This window comes from Epinephelus fuscoguttatus, linkage group LG6, assembly GCF_011397635.1.
Source record: "Epinephelus fuscoguttatus linkage group LG6, E.fuscoguttatus.final_Chr_v1".
Lineage (NCBI taxonomy): Eukaryota > Metazoa > Chordata > Actinopteri > Perciformes > Serranidae > Epinephelus > Epinephelus fuscoguttatus.
In genome coordinates this window covers 4,952,234-4,974,464 of record NC_064757.1, presented here as the reverse complement: position 1 = coordinate 4,974,464, position 22,231 = coordinate 4,952,234, and the positions used below count along the sequence as shown (strand labels likewise).

At 40.7% G+C, this 22,231-nt stretch overlaps 1 protein-coding gene across 2 annotated transcripts in view; it reads right to left on the bottom strand.

Annotated features, from left to right (window-relative positions):
• The window catches only part of LOC125890279 (uncharacterized), a 28,754-nt gene extending 6,795 nt beyond the window's left edge, over positions 1-21,959 (bottom strand). The window contains exons 1-3 of one of the 2 annotated variants that reach the window (XM_049578849.1): positions 21,553-21,959; positions 3,383-3,596; positions 1,318-1,557 (exon numbers count right to left, since the gene is read on the bottom strand). In XM_049578849.1, coding sequence (XP_049434806.1) covers positions 1,318-1,557; positions 3,383-3,572 — 430 coding nt within the window. In that variant the 5' untranslated portion in view covers positions 3,573-3,596; positions 21,553-21,959. Of the gene's footprint in view, positions 1-1,317; positions 1,558-3,382; positions 3,597-8,590; positions 8,729-21,552 lie in introns of those variants that run through there. The other variant, XM_049578848.1, reaches the window with a different exon arrangement.
• Between the last annotated feature and the right edge of the window lie 272 nt (positions 21,960-22,231).

Below are 22,231 nucleotides of genomic sequence, written 5' to 3'. Positions count from 1 at the left end.
TGTTTGAGATCAACAAAACAGGTTATGTTTTAGCAAGTCATCATTGCGTTTTTTTAGTGACCTGTTGATGTTTATCCAGCGAGGATAGTGCCATGGAAAGTGTTCTTTTACAGAGACACCGCTGCTCTTTCAGCAGGATTTGCGCCCCCTAGTGTGGGTATTTTAAGCCAAAACATGATGTTTTTTTAATTATAACTAAGTGTTTTTTGTGCATAAACTTTACCACGTATTACCCACAGTGTTGTTGAAACATATAGTTTCAACTTATCTATATAATCACATGTAAATGTAATGTATCAGTGGTTTGCGGAAACGTAACATTTATTCTGTTTTATGTTTTATGTTTGTGTTTTTATGTCTTTGCTGTTCATTGTTGTGTTCTAATTTTTATGCTGCCGTCTTGGCCTGGTCTCCCTTGAAAAAGAGATTACTGATCTCAGTGGGACTAACCTGGGTAAAAATGGTTTAAATAAAAATAAATAAAATTCTGGTGATAAGGTCGAAAATACAAAAATGAAAAAATAAAGGGTGTTGAGGAACAGGGAATGTAGCAGGAGTGGAGGGACAGAGAGATAGAATAACCTTAAAAAAAACATGTCCATTATGTGCACTAGTGTCTTCAGGTCGTTCTTATAAAAAATCTCCATCCATACTGAAATGCCGTAACAATAGAAAAAACAGTCTGACAGTCTGGTTTCTCTGCTGAGTCTCAGCTAATTAAACCACCATGTGTTCCCTCCTGCTTCCTACCAACACCTAGACTGTGCTTAATACAGCTGGACTCATGATTTAAGTGATCTCATTTACACAGTTATCTATTTCTGTTGTTGATCAACTAAATTAGCATAAAACAGAGATTTTATTTTGACTCATAAATACTACGTGTTAACCAAGACTAACAGCAACTCATTTGCTGTTGAACTGACACATTAAATCCCTATTTTATGATTATGAAATACTTTGACAAAATGAAATGTGTCTGTGGTGTGTGTCTTTGTTGCCAGTGTTTATTGCTATGTATTGTTTTTATGTCTTTGTGTATATAATGAAAATCATAACACTAAAGTGAAACAGGCTGACATTTTCAAAAAGCAATATTTTGGGGCATGATATAGTGGGGACAGAAAGCCAAAATAAAGAGAAAAATGTGTGGCCGGGATTTGATCCTCAGTGAAAGCTGGCAATGATAGGCTGAAGATACAGCACTGGGTAAGTCCACAGGTATCTATTTATACAGCTATAATGCAGGTTTTATTTGGCTTGATTAGCAGCGGATACATGAATATATGGATATGTAAACATGTGTGATTTATTCACCTGCTGTTTGACTGACTGGATCTCTGCGATGACACACAGTGGGAGCTTCACCCTCTGGACTCTCAGGTCTGCTCCCAGTACTGGTCCTCAGTGCTGGTTTTGCTCTGCTCTGCGGCCTTCCCTTGAGTCTGCTTAGTAGCGTCAGGCTCTCCCCTCCTCCCCCTCTGCTCTGTGGTGTCACCCTTTGCGTCACCCTTCCACTGCTGGGCTTCTGCTGAAGGTGACAGCAGAGCCCCTGCACTATTACAGGAATAATGATACCATGAGTGCAATATTGATTGTTTTGTATACTTTATATATATCTTTAGTTCTAAAACCAGCAGGGGTAATACTGACAGCATGAACATGTGAAGATGAAATGACAAGAGGTTACCACAGGATGTGGTGGGAAATAACACAAAATGACATGACATGTCACCAAATAATGTGACACAATATAACACACAAATAAGTGACACAGCATTACTGACATGATACTAAACCTAATGGCAAGACTTGAAAATACGTAACACAACTCAACACAACGCAACACAGCATAAAATTAAAGTACACAAAATTAAATTATACAGCTTAAAATGACACGAGATACACTGTAAAAAACTGACAACAAAGGATTCACTGTAAAAAGTGAAGCCCAGGAAGATATTTAGGAGATAAAATGCAAATAAATAAATAAAAAGAAAAAAAGGTTGCACTGTAAAAAAAAATACAACATAGAAAGCACTGTAGAAAGTGAAGCCCAGGGAGACATCCAGGAGATACACCATAAAAATTGTTAAAAAGAAAACGATTATAAGGATTGTCTTTTTCACAGTCCGTGCTTTGTTATTTTGTCTTGTCTTGTCTTTGTTTACAGTGTGCAACCTTTTTGTCATTTTAATAGTACATCTCTTGTTTGTGTTTACTGCACTGCATCCTGTGTTGTCATTTTTACAGTGTAAGATAAGCCTTTTATCGACATGACTAAAAATAACATAACACAACAAAACATAAATGACATTGACAATGACAATGACAAAAAAAAAATGTAGTAACACAACTCGAAATTCATCAACAGGTCATAAAGTCGCACAACATGAAATGAAATGGCAGGAAATAGTAGTACACAACAACAAATTCTAACATGACATGCTACCTAGCCACTCGAAAAAACTGTAGGCATTGTACGTTTCTGCAAACCACAGATATGTTAGATTTTCATGTAGGGGATACATTGAAACTTCATGTTTAAACAACGCCGTGGTGAATACGTGGTTAAGTTTGGACACAAAAACCACTTGGTCATGGTTAGGAAAAGATCGTGTTTAGGTTTACAACACACAATCCCTGCTAGAACAGTGCCGTGCCATTGTTCAGATGACCCATAGTTCCGAAGCCCTATTAGTCTGAAAAACGTCCTACTGGACCAAAGCCCATGTCTGGGATAGCCTGTTAACCTAAAAACAAACACCCATTGCTCCCCGTTTCTCAAGAAATACACAGTCCCCACAGTTAGCTTAGTTTCCCAGCATTGTTTGAACCCTCCATCCCAGGTATTTTTTTTTATCAACCTGCCCCTGCTTTTACAGCAACTATTGTGCCACCAAACATGGGTATTTCAAGACAAAACATAATCTTTTATAAGGTTTTTGTGCCTAAACCTAACCACACATTAAGCACAGCATTGACGATAAATGTAATGTATCTGTGGTTTACAGAAATGTACAATGCCAACAGTTTTTATGGTGACTGTGTATTCTATATACAGGGAGCGTGTATTTGTGTATTTATTTATTTATGCCATCCACCATCCCCTCCATCTCCCAGTGACAAAGTCAGCTCATATACTGCGTCACTTTAGAAATATTAGAAAGTACAAAATGTCGTTTCCAGTAACATACATGCCAACATTTTCTTCTGGGGACTGGGCTGTGACACGACATACATTTAAAAAGCACAGCTTCAGATGACAAGACTATAAATGAATGACACAACATGAAATGGCATGCCACAACATTATGCCATTACAAAGCTGCATGCTATGTCATGTGTTCTGAGGATACAGTGACAGACAGCATGTAGTCACCTTGCAGGCCCAGCAGCTCAGAGCCTCTGGAGGAAAGGCATGCGTCTCCATAGGAATGTGGTCTTGGTGGAAGCAAAGTGAACACTGTGCTTTCATGAAAGGCTTTAGACTGAAAGTCCCTCTTCTGTTCCCTGTGGACATTCATGCTTTCACCTTTCACCGCACTCTGCTTGATGTTTCCTCCTGCCATTCATCACACATCCAGCATGTTTTACTGCAAAGACAGATGGTGTACAGTCATTGTAGTCAGTAAGCAAAACTGCATGACTTACAATACAATTTTATGACTTTGTTTGCATTGTTGAATGCTCACAGGTTTATAGGCCTTGGTGTGGATTTCAAAGCTACAGATATTATAGATATTTTATAAATGGGCGTTCCCTGCTTTGCTAGATTTTTTATAATATGGGCTGAATATATTACATAACAAAAAACTCTTCAAAGTATCTCTTCAGAATCTGCATTGAATTCATTGTTATGGAGCTAAAACATTCCTAAAGAAACTGTCTCTGTTGTTTGAATCCACTAAGTGAAACCAGGATTTGCATTGGATTCAATATGTTCAAGTAATATGTGAAGCACATGGTCTGATCTAACTTTTCCTTACACTGCACACAGGAAGCTCTTCTTGCTATATCTGCAATCTGCAGAACTTGCAGATGGGTGACAAAAGATGAAAGGAACAGAAAACCAGAATAGCATCTTAGTAACATGTCTCCATGAGCCTCCACAACTGTTTGTCATAAGAAGCGCATTCGTCCATCAAACGTGGTTTAACAACTCCTCTCAAGAGGGAAAGAATGCCGTCGCAGCTCCTGGAGGGTGCCAGGGCCACAGAGGACGCGGAAGCGCTGTGAATAGCCTCAAAGCGCCTCGAAGGGAAGCCAGTTTCCTTTCGGCGCCCATGTTAACTGATTGTGTCATCCACACCGGCCGCGCCGCGAGCGAATGTCAAGCCGCGCAGGAATATAGGCTATACATATTACGCCAGGGCCACACTGCCTGCGAAGCACAGCGCACCAAAATTCTCGCGCGAGCCGGAGCACCTCCATTCACATCAGACGCACATTTCTCCGCGCCGGTCAACAAGCGATTCTGCTCCCAGCTACTGTTTTTCCATCATGGGTATCTGCCCGGCTTGACACATTCGCTTGCGGCTCGCGCAGAAAATAGACCAGACGCCAAAATGATCGCTGCAGATCCGGCGGCGGAGCTGCGCGGCCGGTGTGGATGACACAATCGGTTAACATGGGCACCAAAAGGAAACTGGCTTCACTTCTCAGCGCTTCGAGGCTATTTGCGGCACTTCCGCGGGCGGTGTGGCCCTGGCGTTAAGGCCTCTACACATGATCAGCTGTAAAACCGCTTTGCGATGGCTGTCCCATTGTTTGTCTATGGAGAGGGCGGCAACGCCTGACAAAGCGGCACCGCTACCCTTTGCGTCGAGCACCGCTCGGATTTTCCGCTGGAGCGCTGCGCTCTGAGTTGAAATTATTTGAACTTTGACCGCGCCGCTGCGCCGCAACTGGCGGTGAGCGAAGCGCATTGTTCTTACCATGTGAAGGCCGCTTTAGTCAGTGGTATCTAAACAGAGCGTGAGAGAGATGAACACACACACACACACACACACACACACACAAGAAAGAGAGGGAGTGTGGCGAGTGTGGACCGGCTATAGGGGATGGGGGTTGGGGCACACACACGCAAACAGAAAGAGATACCCATGATGGAAAAACAGCCCCAAATGTGACGGAGACAACAGCTGGGAGCAGAAGCGCTTGTCGACCGGCGTGGAGCAATGCGCGTCTGATGTGAACAGGCTCGCGCGAGAATTTCAGTAAGTTTGAAATGCAGTTCAGTGCTTCCAAAAGCAACCTGCGTGTGAGAAGATGACAAGGAAATTATCCTCTGATGTAAGATTATGGGGTCATCCAGGGGTCACAGGTGACATTGTTGGTATGCTGTGCATACGCGAAGGGGAATATTCAGCGCTCTGGCAGTTAGCAGGGATGAAATAGAACTGATGTTTACAAAGTTTTCCTTTGGGGGAAATTGGTAAAAAAAAAAAAAAAAAGGTGATAAACCTCATTATATTGCCATAGATTTTATCGCAATACTCAGCATATCGCAATATTGCAATAATGTCGAATTGTGACCTAAGCATCACGATAATATCCTATATTGAGTCCTCTGTTGATTCCCACCCATAGGTAACATGCTCAAGGTTGTAAGCTGACGATGAACTGCAATTTCTCCCCAGCTTCAGTCTGCCCTTCGGGAAATTGGTTGCCATCTTACTTCCTGTCTTCTTTCTGCTACTGAAGCTTCAAGTTGAAACATAGTCACCATATATATGTTTTATAAAGTGTTTTTGAAATGGAATGATAAATGCTCACATCTCATATAAAAATCTAAAATAAACACTTGTGCTTTTGTCATGTTACAGTAACACCATACTAGTTGTATTTTTGCACTCTGGGCAGCTTGCAGGACTACCACAGCTTTATGACAAATACAGTTTACAGTATATTTGGCTAAGGGAAGAGCTTGGATTTACATACCACAGTGTAACTGCAGGAACTGATCTGAACTATCTTAGTTTTCCTATAAGAAGTGGATGGCTGTTTTAAAAAAGAAAGAAAAACAGACTTAGAAAATAAATGCCACACCACATAATTCTGAGGTTAGTGAGCACAGTCTGGATTGAGGAGGTTACTGGGGGTAAATGAGGCCTTGATTGTAGACGGCATGTACAGCCTGGAGGACATTTGCCATATGCAGCCTGCTGTGTGTTGTCTTGTGTGCATACCATGAGAACAACACATATATATCTGGTTTTGTTTAGGAACAGCTTTTTTTTTTTTTTTTTTGCATTTTCATCAAAACAAATACCATTTCTCACTGGCATTATGTAATAAAAGTCATTCACTATGTTTGTATTCTGTAAAACCATCTCTATAACTTCACAGAACATACAGTACTCATTAGTAATGAGTGATCTTATTAAAAACAATGGTGCCGTAATTCTGAAATGCCTCAGTTAAGGCTTATAGTGCAGACGCTACCCCTCTGACAACCCCACTGCCTGCCAGAATTAATGTTGGCATTGTACACTTATGCTAACCAAGGATATGTTAATCTGTATGTTTCATATGTAGCATATATATTGAAACTTTACATTTCTTATGTTTCAGTTTTATTTAATTACAATGCTGTGGTTAGTGTGTGGTTAGGTTTTAAGCCATAGATGGTAAAAATAATGGACATAAATACCATGGCGTCACCCACTGGTTTGTGGACTTGACTGACTGAGAAGCAGAGGACACTATACAGCCTCGCTCATAGCGACCCGGTGGTAATTAGCTATAAAGACCAGAGCTGTTTTTGTACCAGGCTATAAGCATGTATATTTCTGCTGTAAAGTTAGGCATTTTATGCTTTTATGCTTTATGGTATCCACTGCTCATTTTTTGCTCATTTTCATTCACCGCTGCTCATTATTATCCACTTCCTATTATTTTCATTATTATTATTATTGTTATTGGTATTTATCGAAATCTTTAATCTGACTCTTTCTCCTTGACTGCTGTAATGCTGGAATTCCTCAATTATGGGATCAATAAAGGTGTATCTTATCTTATCTTATCTTATCTTATCTTATCTTATCTTATCTTTAATATGGAGGTCTACGGGCATTGACTTACTCTTGGAGTGAGGCTCAAGTGGCCATGTAAGGAACTGCAGATTTTGACACTACCCTGTTGGCTTCATTTTCAGCCCTGGAGGTTGCCACTTGATTTGTGCACAAACAACATGTTCTCATCCCAACTTGCCAAATACTTCAGTTTTGTCAGTGGGCCTACGTGTCTAAATATGACGTGCCAACTACCTCCTGCATCAGTTTTGAATGTTACGTCGGGGTGTCAATTTATGCGTTACATGCAAGTCTTTTTCAAAATAAACTTAGGTTTAGAAAGCCCATTATGGTTTAGCTTAAAATTCACACCGAATGGCAGACTCTCATGTGAAAGTGTGGAGTTTGATTGACCCATCCACCACTCCTACCACCCTCCCCATATGGACTTTATTGCTTTATTGCACCTCTGTCCGTCCTGGAAGAAGGATCCCTCCTCAGTTTCTCCTCCTGAGGTTTCTACACGTGGGGGAGTTTTTCCTTATCTGCTGTGAGGGTCCAAAGGACAGAGGGATGTCGTATGCTGTAAAGCCCTCTGAGGCAAATTGTGATTTGTGATATTGGGCTTTATAAATAAAATTGAATTGAACTGAATTATATAAAAGAAGTTGCTACCCGCAGTGTATAACATTGTATATTCTTACTTACTGACAAAAAGTTAAACTAATTGAAAGCTACAAATGTGTATGCTGAATTCTGAAATAAATAAATAATAATATATAAACATCTGATAACACAACAAGAAACAAATTAATGGAGCCGCACAGATCATAACAACACAGAAATTGTACAGCAATGACTGCGGTATTTGAGCTAAATGCTAACGTCAGAATGGTAACATGCTCACAATGACAATACTCGTATGCCGATGTAAAGCGGTATAATTTTTACCATTACAGCATGTGGGCATGATAGCATGCTGTTAATTTTTGAAGAAGGTGCATTTATTGCTGGTAATGCTGGACAGTAATCTCTGTTTTTACATGCCCTGCTGGTTGTCAAGTCCTTTTCCTGTGTAAGATCATTGAAGTTTATCTCATTTAATTATCTTAGTTTTTAAACTCTAAAAACTAAACACCTTTTTCAAAAAGGCAAAAGCAAAACCATTTTTTCTGACCAGCAGCAGGCATTGTCACCAAACTCCCTGCAACAATCAAACAGAGTTAGTCACACTATCAGTATAGTATTGGATTGATTCATTGACTGATTAGGGAATAATCAAATAATGTGTTTAATCAAAGAGGATAGGGGTTTCCTTCTGTCCTGGGACAACACTGCTCACCAGTTCACACAGCTAGCACTTTTTATGGCCCATTTTAATGGCCAGACACATTTTAAAGAAAAACAGAAGGCACACACTTCTGGAGGGGATTTGGCCATTTAGTTTCAGTGACTTGGACAAGCAGTCTTATCAACAGCATTTTAACAGAAAGCATGTGTGTGGTTTGGGCTAGGGTTACAGTTCATTACAGTGCCTTTCAGCAACTCTCCCACAAAGATATAAGTTCTCTTACCTGCTCTCATTCAGGCATTCATGTCTTTTAGCAGGGCCCTCAGCAGAATCTCATATGCAGATTTTGATTGAAATCCCATTTTGTAATGTTTCACTGAATAGGGATCCACACCCAAGACTGATTTTACCAGCACAGCCGTTACTGTAGATCCACTGTTGCTAAGGGACTGTGAGCTCACTCTCTGGGTTTGTTTGTGGTTGGTAGGGCTGTTGGAGGTTAGGTGCCATAATTTACTGCCATAGTAACAAGCTTTGGTTTGTGTGACACAATGGCATTAGGTTGATATTTTAACAAGGCTGTGAGGGAATGTAACCTGCACTCTGGTCACTTTGTTGAAGATCCACTGTTTCAGCTCAGTGCAGGTTCACATTCTTTCACCATGAGTGCTTTTTTAAATTTATCTATTTATTTTTACCTGTGGTGTATATCCTCCCTTTCTTTGGATAATTTGGTGTGAACAGTGCTGCTGGAACATGGCAGCAGCAAATAAACACATTGTAATGCCTGTCAGTCCTCTGCCAAGAGAGCTGTGGTACAAGCTGTGAAAGAGTGAGAATGGAATCCAAACCGACTGCAGTAAACTACCCTCAAATGGAAGGTCTTATGGGTAATAAGGAGAAAGATGCAGTAACTCAGACAAGCCAGGCATTGCTAAACAAAGACTTTTTCTTCATCTGTTCCTATCTGTTAAAACACCAGAGAAGAAGAGTTATTACAGGGCCTGGACCCAGATATTTTGACTAAAACATCCACAGGTATTCCTTTAAGGCAAGCTGTAATTCACCTTGGATCCCATTTTACTTTTTTTAATCACATGAAAATGTAAATATAAAATGAAATGGGTTTTTTTTTAATTTTAGAGGGATGTGTGTGTGTGTGTGTGTGTGTGTGTGTGTGTGTGTGTGTGTGTGTGTGTGTGTGTGTGTGCGTATCTGTCCGCAGCTAATCTCGCAAACTACTGAACCAGTCAGCCTAATATTTTGTGTGTTCATTCATAACTGAATGCTCAAGAACCTCTTGTGGTTGCAGTGATTCACAGTTGTTGAAAAAAACACTATTTTACTGACTGTTTTATACAATCAGTGACTGCGTGAGTTTTTCAGAAATTGTCTCAGCTGAAAACAACAAGCCTTAAGGTGAACGCCATCTTAATTAAAAATTTCAGTATGTTATTTCCATTGCCTGGCAAAGTTTAATCGATGTTTGTGAACATGGGCTTTTCCAAGCAAATATAACATGCTAACATTGTGAGCACAATCCTATGGCATTTTACATTTTATAAATTAGCCTAAGTAGCCATTTCCTCTACTCATATGAAGCCAGTATAAAGAAGAATACATGAAATGCTATTTTTGTGAAAGCTTTATTGTTCTCACAATTTATTGTTTCTTATCTGTGAAATTAAAGTAAACAAAAGCTGTCTATTTTGATTGTTTTTATTGTTGTTATTTTCTACTTTGTTGTGCTGTAGTCTACAGACAAAGTTAATACTGTTCAAAGTCCAGTTATGAATGACATGGATCAAAGATTTTGTGGCTGTGTTTCAGTTATTAAAAATACATTAATTCTCATAATTACATTGTATCTATATGTCACATACAGTGCCTGTCAGCAGAAGAAATCAATCTGTTCCGTGCAATACGGTATGCCTCCGTCAAAACTACAGGATTTTTTATTCTGGGATGCTTCTTAAACATGCTGCTACATGTCTGCTGGAATTAATCCAGGGCATTATCAGCCTTGGGTAATAGTTCAAAAGTTGAGTGACTAAAATAAAAGGTCATGCGTGAGAAGTCATCTTAACATTACTCAGTGGATTTGGGGCTCTTTGGTGATACTTTTATCACCATGTCATACTGATTCCACTTTAAAGGAGGACAGGTGGAGAAGGAATTCATACAGTCTGTGCTGTGTCTGTCTTCACTTTCACCTTCACTTGAGACTGAATCCAGCAGAGGAGGCTTGCGGCTTTCAGGGGCTGTCTGTTTTCATTTACACACCATCAGCAGCATGGAGCTCACTTTTTGATGGTATCCAGGTGAGATCTGGTGCAGTATACAGAAGCTGAGCTGACAGTACAGCCACCATCATCCATGAGCTGGCTTTATTTTCTGACATCTGTTATTCCATGCACAGCTGACTAAACAGGAGTCCACCACATTAGGCAAATGTGTGTCTATTGTGGGAGCTGCATTCTCCAAATCAATTTTCACTTGATTTCATTGCCTAGCACAAGCTTCTCAGAATAAAGGTATCTGTCCATTTGCCTGTCTATTTGTCCATCAAACATTTCAGTCTCTAGTAAGAAATCTTAACATCTGGCACAGACTACATGGTCTGGTCCCCCAGGGGATGAATCTTAACATTCTTGGTCACCACTAGCCTCAGCCCCAAGTATCTAATTGTACATGAGAAACATCAATCTCTAGTCATCAGATATTACATGTATCTGTTTGGTGACACCTGGAAGATGTTTGACATCCTCCCAGATTTATATTCTCTATGTTTACAATAATTTTGTCATCCTAATTACAATTACAACACCTATTTTTTCCCCATGAAAAGGGTTTTTAGCAGAGTTTTTCTTTTTCTGAATCGAGGGTGTGAGGACAGAGGGTGCTGTATGCTGTACAGATTGTAAAGCCCTTTAAGTAAATTTGTGATACTGGGCTTTGTTAATAAAACTTACTTGATTTAACTTTACTATAGAGCACAATCATGCTTCTCAGAGGATGAACCCCTTCTGTTTTGGACTCACTATGAGCTTCCTTCACTATCACACAGGGTAACAAGGCTATAGTCTACAGCTATGCTATCAGCGTAGACCAAAGTGATAAACCACCACATTAGCATGACTTAAAAGTTAACTTTGCACACAGGTTATTATATCATACTCACAGCTGTCTACTCTCTCTCTAGAAAGTTGTACAGTGGGACACAATGGCTGGCTGGGTTCTTAGTGTGGAGTTTGCATGTTGTTCTAAATGTGTCTGTGGATATTTCCTCTAGGTGATCCAGTTTTCTCTCTCAGTCTGAAAAAGCATTGCAGTTAGGCAAACCAGAAATTGTCTGTAGGAGTGAATGTGAATAATTATTTATCTCCCTGCTTCACTCCCAACTTGTCAAATATGAGTGGTGGTTTATAAAAAAGGTCATGGTTAAGGTTATATTGAATATTTTTGTTATGTAACTGAACTTCAAATATGAATGTTGCTGCAAAGATGCTACAAATTCTAAAAACACGGATGCATTCAAACAAATGTAATCAGTTCATTGCTGAGCCCAAGTGGACATTTGTGTCATATTTGAAGAAATTCCTTTCATTTTCATGAGAATGGGACACATGGACAACCAGAGAATGTAATGGCTCCAGCCACGGTTGTCGTCGGCGCGGAGACATGAAAAAAAAAAAAAAGACTTATGGTTTCACACAGGACATAAACAGTAGTCTCTTGGATCAAAGTCCTAAGGTTGTTTGACACCCCAACCATCATCCTACATAGACTTTAATTTCAATTTCAATTTATTTAGGATAGCCCCTTGAGTTTTTGAGGGGGTCCTTTTCTCGCTCTTTTTACATTAGTTGCTCTGAGTATCTAATATTGCCATGGATTAGTTTGCATTGGAGTTAGGTGAAAGCCCGATGCATCTCATACAGACACTTAATGGTGCCATGTGCATTTGTATCATAACAGGCTGGCTCTCCCTGGTGAGCTCTCAAAAATATTTTAGTTTATTCTACTTTGTACGTACACCACATTTCAGAGAAAAATATTGTACTCTTTACTCCACTACTTTAATTTGATTGGTATAGTTGGTAGTTGCTTTGTGGATAGAGTTTTATATACACAAATAATTAGCTTATTTCATTTGATGCATTTTTATTAATTAAACTTTCCAAAAGTATGTAAATTTGTTAAATTAAACATAATCACCTGCAAGATTACAATTTTGTTAATGCATCATCACACTAATCTGACTACAGAGGTCATTCTACTTAGTGAGTACTTTTACTTTTGAAACTTTAATTCATTAGTAAAACTCCTGTTACTTGTATTTTTACATAGAATTATTACTTCTACATTACATTTTTAGCTTCATGACTGGTGATGCTTTATGATCAATATGTTCATTGTATGTTGTATGGTGAGGTGTAATAACCATTGTTGCCTCACGGTGGTGTTCATGTGTCTTTAGACTTTAATCTTATTTTGCTAAAAACAGAGTGCATGGAGCTTTGGAGCTGATTCAATAAGGATGTTTATGTTTAGCACATTAGAAAATCAGCCTCATCTACAAGATCATAATAGAAAGCATGTGTGTGTGCTTTCCACAGGCCTCAGGGGACAATGTTTCACATGACCTTTCACCACTGCTGCCACAAGCATAAGGCTCTGTGGTGTTTCTTACCTGCTCCTAACTGATTCAGGCAGTTAGATGTTGAGCAGCTCCACTGGAGCAACAGCTGCGAGAAATGCTCTGAGAAAAACAGCTCAGTAACAGTCACTGAGGGATGAGATGGCATCACAAACTGGTTTTCAGACCATCAATCTTCTGCTTATTTCTGTAACCTCAGTTTTATCTATAACTGTAAAAGGAAACTTAAATTGTCCCTGTGGGAAAATTAGGTTGCTGCACAAATAAACAGTATCAACAAATGGTTCTTCCCCATTCCTTTCTCTCTCCCTCCCCCACCAGCCTCCTTTATTCTATCTCTATCTCCCACATCCATACTTCTTAGCATTTACTTACCAAATTTCCTTGTCCAAAAATATCCCTTTATGTCTATATTATCTCTGCTAAAGCTCCTGTCTTCCATTCAGTCTGGTAACAACCCTTTGGAAACACTTCTCTATGGAGCTAAAATCTGTACCTGTCTCAAAAGTACACGTGTTAGGCGTCTTGGTGTGCTGATAGTTCAAAAGCCAGCAGATGAAATTAAGCTCATTTAACTCAGTTAATGTTACACCACACAAATCTGTTATTGATTAATGTGTAGTACTCTCCCAGCTAAAAGGAGTAATGTTACAGTTCAATGAGTGTGTGTGTTAATATTAATGTTGTTTGGATAAGGTCAGTTTTTGTAGGCTGTTCTTTTCAGTGTTGATGACAGTTGTCAAAAACATCTGTTGGAATGATTCTTTCTTTCTCTCTCACAAAAGGTAACAACACTGAGTGTTGCATCATTTCATGTTCACCCACACAAAGCAGCAGAAGTGAGTAATAGTTATTTTTCTATTGTTGTTTAGTGTAAAACAATACAGCAAACTTTTTGTTTTTTTTACATCTAAACTATCATAGTGTATTTTCAGATAACTGTGTGGAGCTCATCTAATACATGTTGTTTCTGTTGTTATTTTTCTCAGTAGCCTACAATATGATACAGTATTCACTATGGCACTGTTTTTTTTTCATCCAGCCACTGTCTGGATCACTGGAGACAGCTACGTCTAGCGTGAGGCTGATAGAGCTACAGAGACCATGGGGAACAGCTTTGGTGTTGATGATATCTACATCCACTGGTTCAGCTGAGGTGGAAGAGCCTTTTCCCCTACTTCACCTAGTGAGAAAGACCTGGAAGATGTCTCAAGTGTCAACCTCATCACAGCAGAAAAGGAGGACGTGCACCTCCTCCACCTGCAGCATTCAGACATGGAGAACATCTTCTCTGGCACCACCCAGAGATGCAGGTGGAAGACTGCTGCCAATCCAGGAAAGATTGACAAGGCTCACAGATTTGTGAACAGTGTTATGGCTACATATGTCCATTGTTTAAGCGGCAGCTTTGTACATCTCCCTCACACAAGGCTTGGACTGTTTGCGAACAATGCAGTTTATTTCACCACATGGAAAAATGATATTACTTTAAACAATTTAACTGAGTCCATTAAAGTCCAACTTCAGCATATACGTATATACATACACACACACACACACACACACACACACACATATATGTGTATATATATATATAGATATATATACATATATATCTATCTATCTATCTATCTATCTATATATATATATATATATATATATATACAGTACAGGCCAAAAGTTTGGACACACCTTCTCATTCAATGCGTTTTCTTTATTTTCATGACTATTTACATTGTAGATTCTCACTGAAGGCATCAAAACTATGAATGAACACATGTGGAGTTATGTACTTAACAAAAAAAGGTGAAATAACTGAAAACATGTTTTATATTCTAGTTTCTTCAAAATAGCCACCCTTTGCTCTGATTACTGCTTTGCACACTCTTGGCATTCTCTGGATGAGCTTCAAGAGGTAGTCACCTGAAATGGTTTCCACTTCACAGGTGTGCCTTATCAGGGTTAATTAGTGGAATTTCTTGCTTTATCAATGGGGTTGGGACCATCAGTTGTGTTGTGCAGAAGTCAGGTTAATACACAGCCGACAGCCCTATTGGACAACTGTTAAAATTCATATTATGGCAAGAACCACTCAGCTAACTAAAGAAAAACGAGTGGCCATCATTACTTTAAGAAATGAAGGTCAGTCAGTCCGGAAAATTGCAAAAACTTTAAATGTGTCCCCAAGTGGAGTCGCAAAAACCATCAAGCGCTACAACGAAACTGGCACACATGAGGACCGACCCAGGAAAGGAAGACCAAGAGTCACCTCTGCTTCTGAGGATAAGTTCATCCGAGTCACCAGCCTCAGAAATCGCAAGTTAACAGCAGCTCAGATCAGAGACCAGATGAATGCCACACAGAGTTCTAGCAGCAGACCCATCTCTAGAACAACTGTTAAGAGGAGACTGCGCGAATCAGGCCTTTATGGTCAAATAGCTGCTAGGAAACCACTGCTAAGGAGAGGCAACAAGCAGAAGAGATTTGTTTGGGCCAAGAAACACAAGGAATGGACATTAGATCAGTGGAAATCTGTGCTTTGGTCTGATGAGTCCAAATTTGAGATCTTTGGTTCCAACCGCCGTGTCTTTGTGAGACGCAGAAAAGGTGAACGGATGGATTCCACATGCCTGGTTCCCACTGTGAAGCATGGAGGAGGAGGTGTGATGGTGTGGGGGTGTTTTGCTGGTGACACTGTTGGGGATTTATTCAAAATTGAAGGCACACTGAACCAGCATGGCTGCCACAGCATCCTGCAGTGACATGCCATCCCATCCGCTTTGCGTTTAGTTGGACGATCATTTATTTTTCAACAGGACAATGACCCCAAACACACCTCCAGGCTGTGTAAGGGCTATTTGACCAAGAAGGAGAGTGATGGAGTGCTGCGGCAGATGACCTGGCCTTCACAGTCATCGGACCTGAACCCAATCGAGATGGTTTGGGGTGAGCTGGACCGCAGAGTGAAGGCAAAGGGGCCAACAAGTGCTAAACACCTCTGGGAACTCCTTCAAGACTGTTGGAAAACCATTTCAGGTGACTACCTCTTGAAGCTCATGGAGAGAATGCCAAGAGTGTGCAAAGCAGTTATCAGAGCAAAGGGTGGCTATTTTGAAGAAACTAGAATATAAAACATGTTTTCAGTTATTTCACCTTTTTTTGTTAAGTACATAACTCCACATGTGTTCATTCATAGTTTTGATGCCTTCAGTGAGAATCTACAATGTAAATAGTCATGAAAATAAAGAAAACGCATTGAATGAGAAGGTGTGTCCAAACTTTTGGCCTGTACTGTATATATATATATATATACACTGAACAAAAATATAAACGCAACACTTTTGTTTTTGCTCCCATTTTTCATGGGCTGAACTCAAAGATCTAAAACTTTTTCTATACACACAAAAGACCATTTCCCGTCAAATACTGTTCACAAATCTGTCTAAATCTGTGTTAGTGAGCACTTCTCCTTTGCCGAGGTAATCCATCCCACCTCACAGGTGTGGCATATCAAGATGCTGATTAGACAGCATGATTATTGCACAGGTGTGCCTTAGGCTGGCCACAATAAAAGACTACTCTAAAATGTTCAGTTTTATCACCCAGCACAATACCACAGATGTCGCAAGTTTTGAGGGAGTGTGCAATTGGCATGCTGACTGCAGGAATGTCCACCAGAGCTGTTGCCCGTGAATTCAATGTTCATTTCTCTACCATAAGCCGTCTCCAAAGGCGTTTCAGACAATTTGGCAGTACATCCAACCGGCCTCACAACCGCAGACCACGTTAACCACACCAGCCCAGGACCTCCACATCCAGCATGTTCACCTCCAAGATCGTCTGAGACCAGCCACCCGGACAGCTGCTGCAACAATCGGTTTGCATAACCAAAGAATTTCTGCACAAACTGTCAGAAACCATCTCAGGGAAGCTCATCTGCATGCTCGTCGTCCTCATCGGGGTCTCAACCTGACTGCAGTTCGTCGTCGTAACCGACTTGAGTGGGCAAATGCTCACATTCGATGGCATCTGGCATGTTGGAGAGGTATTCTCTTCACGGATGAATCCTGGTTTTCACTGTTCAGGGCAGATGGCAGACAGCGTGTGTGGCATTGTGTGTGTGAGCGGTTTGCTGATGTCAGCGTTGTTGATCGAGTGGCCCATGGTGGCGGTGGGGTTATGGTATGGGCAGGCGTATGTTATGGACAACGAACACAGGTGCATTTTATTGATGGCATTTTGAACGCACAGAGATACCGTGATGAAATCCTGAGGCCCATTGTTGTGCCATTCATCCACGACCATCACCTCATGTTGCAGCATGATAATGCACAGCCCCATGTTGCAAGGATCTGTACACAATTCCTGGAAACTGAAAACATCCCAGTTCTTGCATGGCCAGCATACTCACTGGACGTGTCACCCATTGACCATGTTTGGGATGCTCTGGATCGGCGTATACGACAGCGTGTTCCAGTTCCTGCCAATATCCAGCAACTTCGCACAGCCATTGAAGAGGAGTGGACCAACATTCCACAGGCCACAATCAACAACCTGATCAACTCTATGCGAAGGAGATGTGTTGCACTGCGTGAGGCAAATGGTGGTCACACCAGATACTGACTGGTTTTCTGACCCCCCAGACCCCCCCAATAAAGCAAAACTGCACATTTCAGAGTGGTCTTTTATTGTGGCCAGCCTAAGGCACACCTGTGCAATATTCATGCTGTCTAACCAGCATCTTGATATGCCACACCTGTGAGGTGGGATGGATTATCTCGGCAAAGGAGAAGTGCTCACTAACACAGATTTATCTGAGGGAAATGGTCTTTTGTGTGTATAGAAAATGTTAACAAAAGTGCTGCGTTTATATTTTTGTTCAGTATATATATATATATATATATATATATATATATATATATATATACACACTTCTCTCCCTTAGTTTAGTAAGTAAAGCAGCAATATGACTTTCACAGCAATAATCACTTTGAGGTGCTATGGTATTAATGTGCATCTTATGTGATCCGATCACAAGTGGACAGCACTAAATACAAGTGTAAATGACCACCAAGATGCATTGTGATCCGATCAATCAAACCAGTTGCTAAGACTGGGACTCATTCGGGACTAATTTGGCCACATATCTTTTGTAATATAAACACTAATGTGTCCTGATGTATCCCGACAAGGACAACATCATAAGCTGCGCTAGGAGCTCAGAGAAGCATTTAAGGACGCATTCACACTGATGCTATTTGGTCCGCTTTAAATGAACTCTGGTCTGCTTCCACGGATAGTTTGGTTCATTTGGAGTAGTGTGAACGCTTATTCAAACTCTGGTGCGGACCAAACAAGCGAACCCAGCCTGTCATGGGCAGCCCACTCTGACATCTCTTCACTTAGTGCACGTATAGGTCCAGTTTGTGCATGTGTGTGTTCGGACCTGTGTGTAATTGACAACAGAGTGAAAAATTGAATTTCCCCTCAGGGATTAATAAAGTATATAAAATTAAAAAATTAAAAATTAAATTAAAAATAGATTCTGCATATGATGAAAAATGCAAAATCTGTAGGCAACAGGACAAGGTGTTGGTATTGGAAGCATTCTGGATTCCGTTTGTAGTTGAGTTGCACTGACCAGTCATGTTTGGCATTGGCTGCCTGGAGATGAACAGTCTACATGAAATGCTGAAGGGATGCAATGCCTTAGCTGAAATGAAACTGTGGAATCCACTGGCTATCATTTGATAATGATTGAGCTTTTTATTAGTTTTTTTTCTAATTTAACTACATTCAAATGCAGATATCTGTTAACAGAGATTAGCCACAATGTTGTCAGGACTTGTCTCAAGTTGCTAATTGCAATGTAAACTGGGCAATCCACAGGAGAGGAAGTCTTGACCTTAGTATCCACAGGCTACATGGGATCTTACAAAATATTGTCCACACCCCCAGATGATAGCTGATGAGTTCAAAGATGAGTGTGGATGTAATAACTTCACGCGGGGTTCTTTAACCCTCTAGCATAAGTGACGTAGGTAATCTGAACACAAGTGGTCAGCTGTAGACTCGTGATAGTCACAGGTGTGAATGGGGATGTGTCTCACTGTCCACTTGTGTTCTGATTACCAAAACGCATGCTAATACTAGATGTAAGCAGGCTCATACAGACCCCAAGAATGTCCAAGAGTCTTTGCATCCATTCAAGCAGTAATGCCCAACTAAAATGATGAAGAATGTGGGGGTTTCATGTCAAAGAAAGCAGTATGTGGCCAGAATTTTTTTTTATCAAATTAGTAAGAGATTTATTTACCTACTTCCTTAAATTATTTACAGATAGTGTTTGCCACATCAAGTAAAACACATGATTATATATTATATTTATAAAAAATTATTCTTGAGGTAAGACTATGGAGGTATTAAAATAAATTAATACTGTGCCAAGAGTGCACTCCTTTCAATCAAGTGAAGGTTTTTCCTCCTGGCTGAGCTGGTTGACTTCCTGCTAAAAACAAAAACAAAAAACAGTTAGCTGATGTGGCTCTTTGAGACGTCATTTTTATTTGGCCTAATGGCTCAAATTTTGATCATACAAAGAGTCGTGGAGTGTTTGTACTGCTCAGAAATATTTTTTCATTGTTTTACACCTGGTTTTTAAGTAATGAGTGTTTATGGGAAAAGGCGTCTTGTCCAATGTGGTCACAAAACCTGCACTTGTTTTGGGCCAGTGTGCATCACATAACCTGCAATACCAAATGTGACCACCATGGGGATTTAGGGCCTGTCCCATTTCTACCCCTTAAATCTTCCACTTGGTATTAAGTGCCCTCATTTGCGAGATAACCCTTGATGAGGGAATTGAGAAATATTAGGGTAGAGATCTTTCCCTAAGAAATGGGACACCACTTCATGCAAATCGGCGAGGCCGACGTGCAGGCGTGTAGTAGCGACGCAATGAAAATGCTGGCTCCAGCACTTGTGTTGTGGCATGTGCTATGTTATTCTTCTCCGTCTGATGAATCAACAGAGAAGAAATGCTGAAAACAGGAGGCGCCTGTGACGTCTTCTAGTTCTGATCGATTTTGTTCAGGTCGATTTGTTTAAATATTTTGATGCTGTGTTCAACTGAGTTGCTGATGAGTTTATGCTTGTCCAACCATCTGTTGTTTGTATAGCTTACATTCCAATTGTACAGTATCAAATTGTTTTCCTTGCAGAAGTTGCTGACTTTGCAAGGTGCTCTGGGAAATTTCATCTTCCACTTGGCTGAAAGTGTGGGTCGTGGCTCCCTTGGAATCTAGGGTGAGTTTTAAATGTTGGAAACCACTTCCACTACCTCAATTCTGTTTTGGGACACCACTTGCCTAAACGTGAACGTGCACAACCAAGTGCAAGTGGGTATTTCTAGGGGAAGTGTGGGTATTGGGACAGGCCCTTAGCCAAGTCTTTCATAAAATGCAACAGCTGAAAGTGAGGCACTTAATGTTTTAGTTGACTGAAGAATGAATGAATGGAAATGTAACATGGTAGGAGAGGAGAGTCATGAAGTGGTAATGGACCTGCACTTGTATAGTGCCTTTTTAGTCTTCCAACCACTCACAGCCCTTTTTACACTACGACTCACGCTCACCCATTCACATACACATTCATAAACTGGTGGCCAAGGCTATCATTCAAGGTGCCACCTGCTATTCAGTTTTTAACACACTCACACGGAAGCATTATCGGGAGCAATTCGGCGTTAAGACTCTTGCTTAAGGATACTTCGACATGCAGACTGGAGGGGATCGAACCACTTCGTCCACTTCGTGAACAACCCACTCTTTCTTTTGAGCCACTGTCAAGTGTTAAAAACATTTTTGATTTTAATACCCAAAAGTCAACCCAGCAACCACTCATACTTTCTGTTAGGAAAAGAGGAGACGAGTCAAACCACTTCACACCACCTTACCCTGGAGCTGGTCACCTTACCCTGGAGCTGGTCACCTTTCCCTGGAGCTGGTCACAGTTGGGCTTTACATTATAAAGACATAAAACCACTCAGAGTAAACATGCTCTAAACGAAAAGAAGTCTGCTTAATGACAAAATGTTACCCCTGGTAACACGTACTCTCCAAAGTCCTAAACAGCAAAGTCAAGTGTTTACACCCTGACTTTGATTTGGGTGGATACTCTGTGAGGGGAAAAAGGAAAAATGTCTTTCCACTGTCAGCAATAAGAAGTGAAGCCCCATCATTCCCATCTGTACTCTGTAATAAAAACTCCTGGCAGTAAAAATCTGCTCACCCTGTGACTTTATAATATACATCCACCCACTGTCAAGCTGACAGGGAGTCCACTGCTTAGCTCATATGGATGAATCCACTGTTAAAGTTTAAAACATGGTGTGTTTTCTCTTTTTACTGTCACACTTTGTGTGGTGTAATGCTTATAAGGTATTATTAACACACTGCAACTGTGTGAGATCTATTATAATTAGAGCATAGTATTACTTAAGTACTAATACTATACTATACTAATAATATTCACACATTTAATAGCTTAATTTATGTGGAAACTGTGGATTTACCGTCAATACCCACCGGCTGCGTTTGCTGTGCGGTGCGGTGCAGCTCCGCCGGAAGACATCTTGGTGCACTGCCATGATTAATATCTCCTCGTCCATGGTGTTCATGGGGTGAAATGACGTCTGAAAACCTCTGACCTGTTGACTTCAGGCCTGCCTCTGCCCATTATGTAGTTTTTAAGGTGTAGTGCAGGGAAATATGATCCGCCGTGAACACTGTGTATTTTATTTTGAAAATTAAACGGATGTTTTATCGTGTTTCTGTGCACGACTTCCTGCCCCGCACGATCTGCTCTGTGCTGAATTGCTGCGTTGTGCTCCGGCGTCCGGCAAAAATAGAAGTCCTGCGTATCTGTTGCGGAGGGCTACGGAGTGCCGGAGCTGAGACGGAGCCGGAACGCAGCACAGCCGCAGCCGGTGGAAACACACACATTGACTAGAGTGGAATCCTATTGGCTCTGCTGCCGTGCCGGAGCGCAGACGCAACCAACACGCATCTGGTAGAAATTGGCCTATAGAAAACACCATTGAGCTTTTCTTGTCCTGTATTAAGTATCTCTTTTACACTCCCTAGCTACTGTACGAGTGACCCTGTGTGGTCTGTATAGGGGGGAAGCTAGTTAAAGGTATACCATGCAGGGATTGTTAATCTTTGTAAACAGTAGGTCAGTGAAAACCAACTACAGTCTCATTCT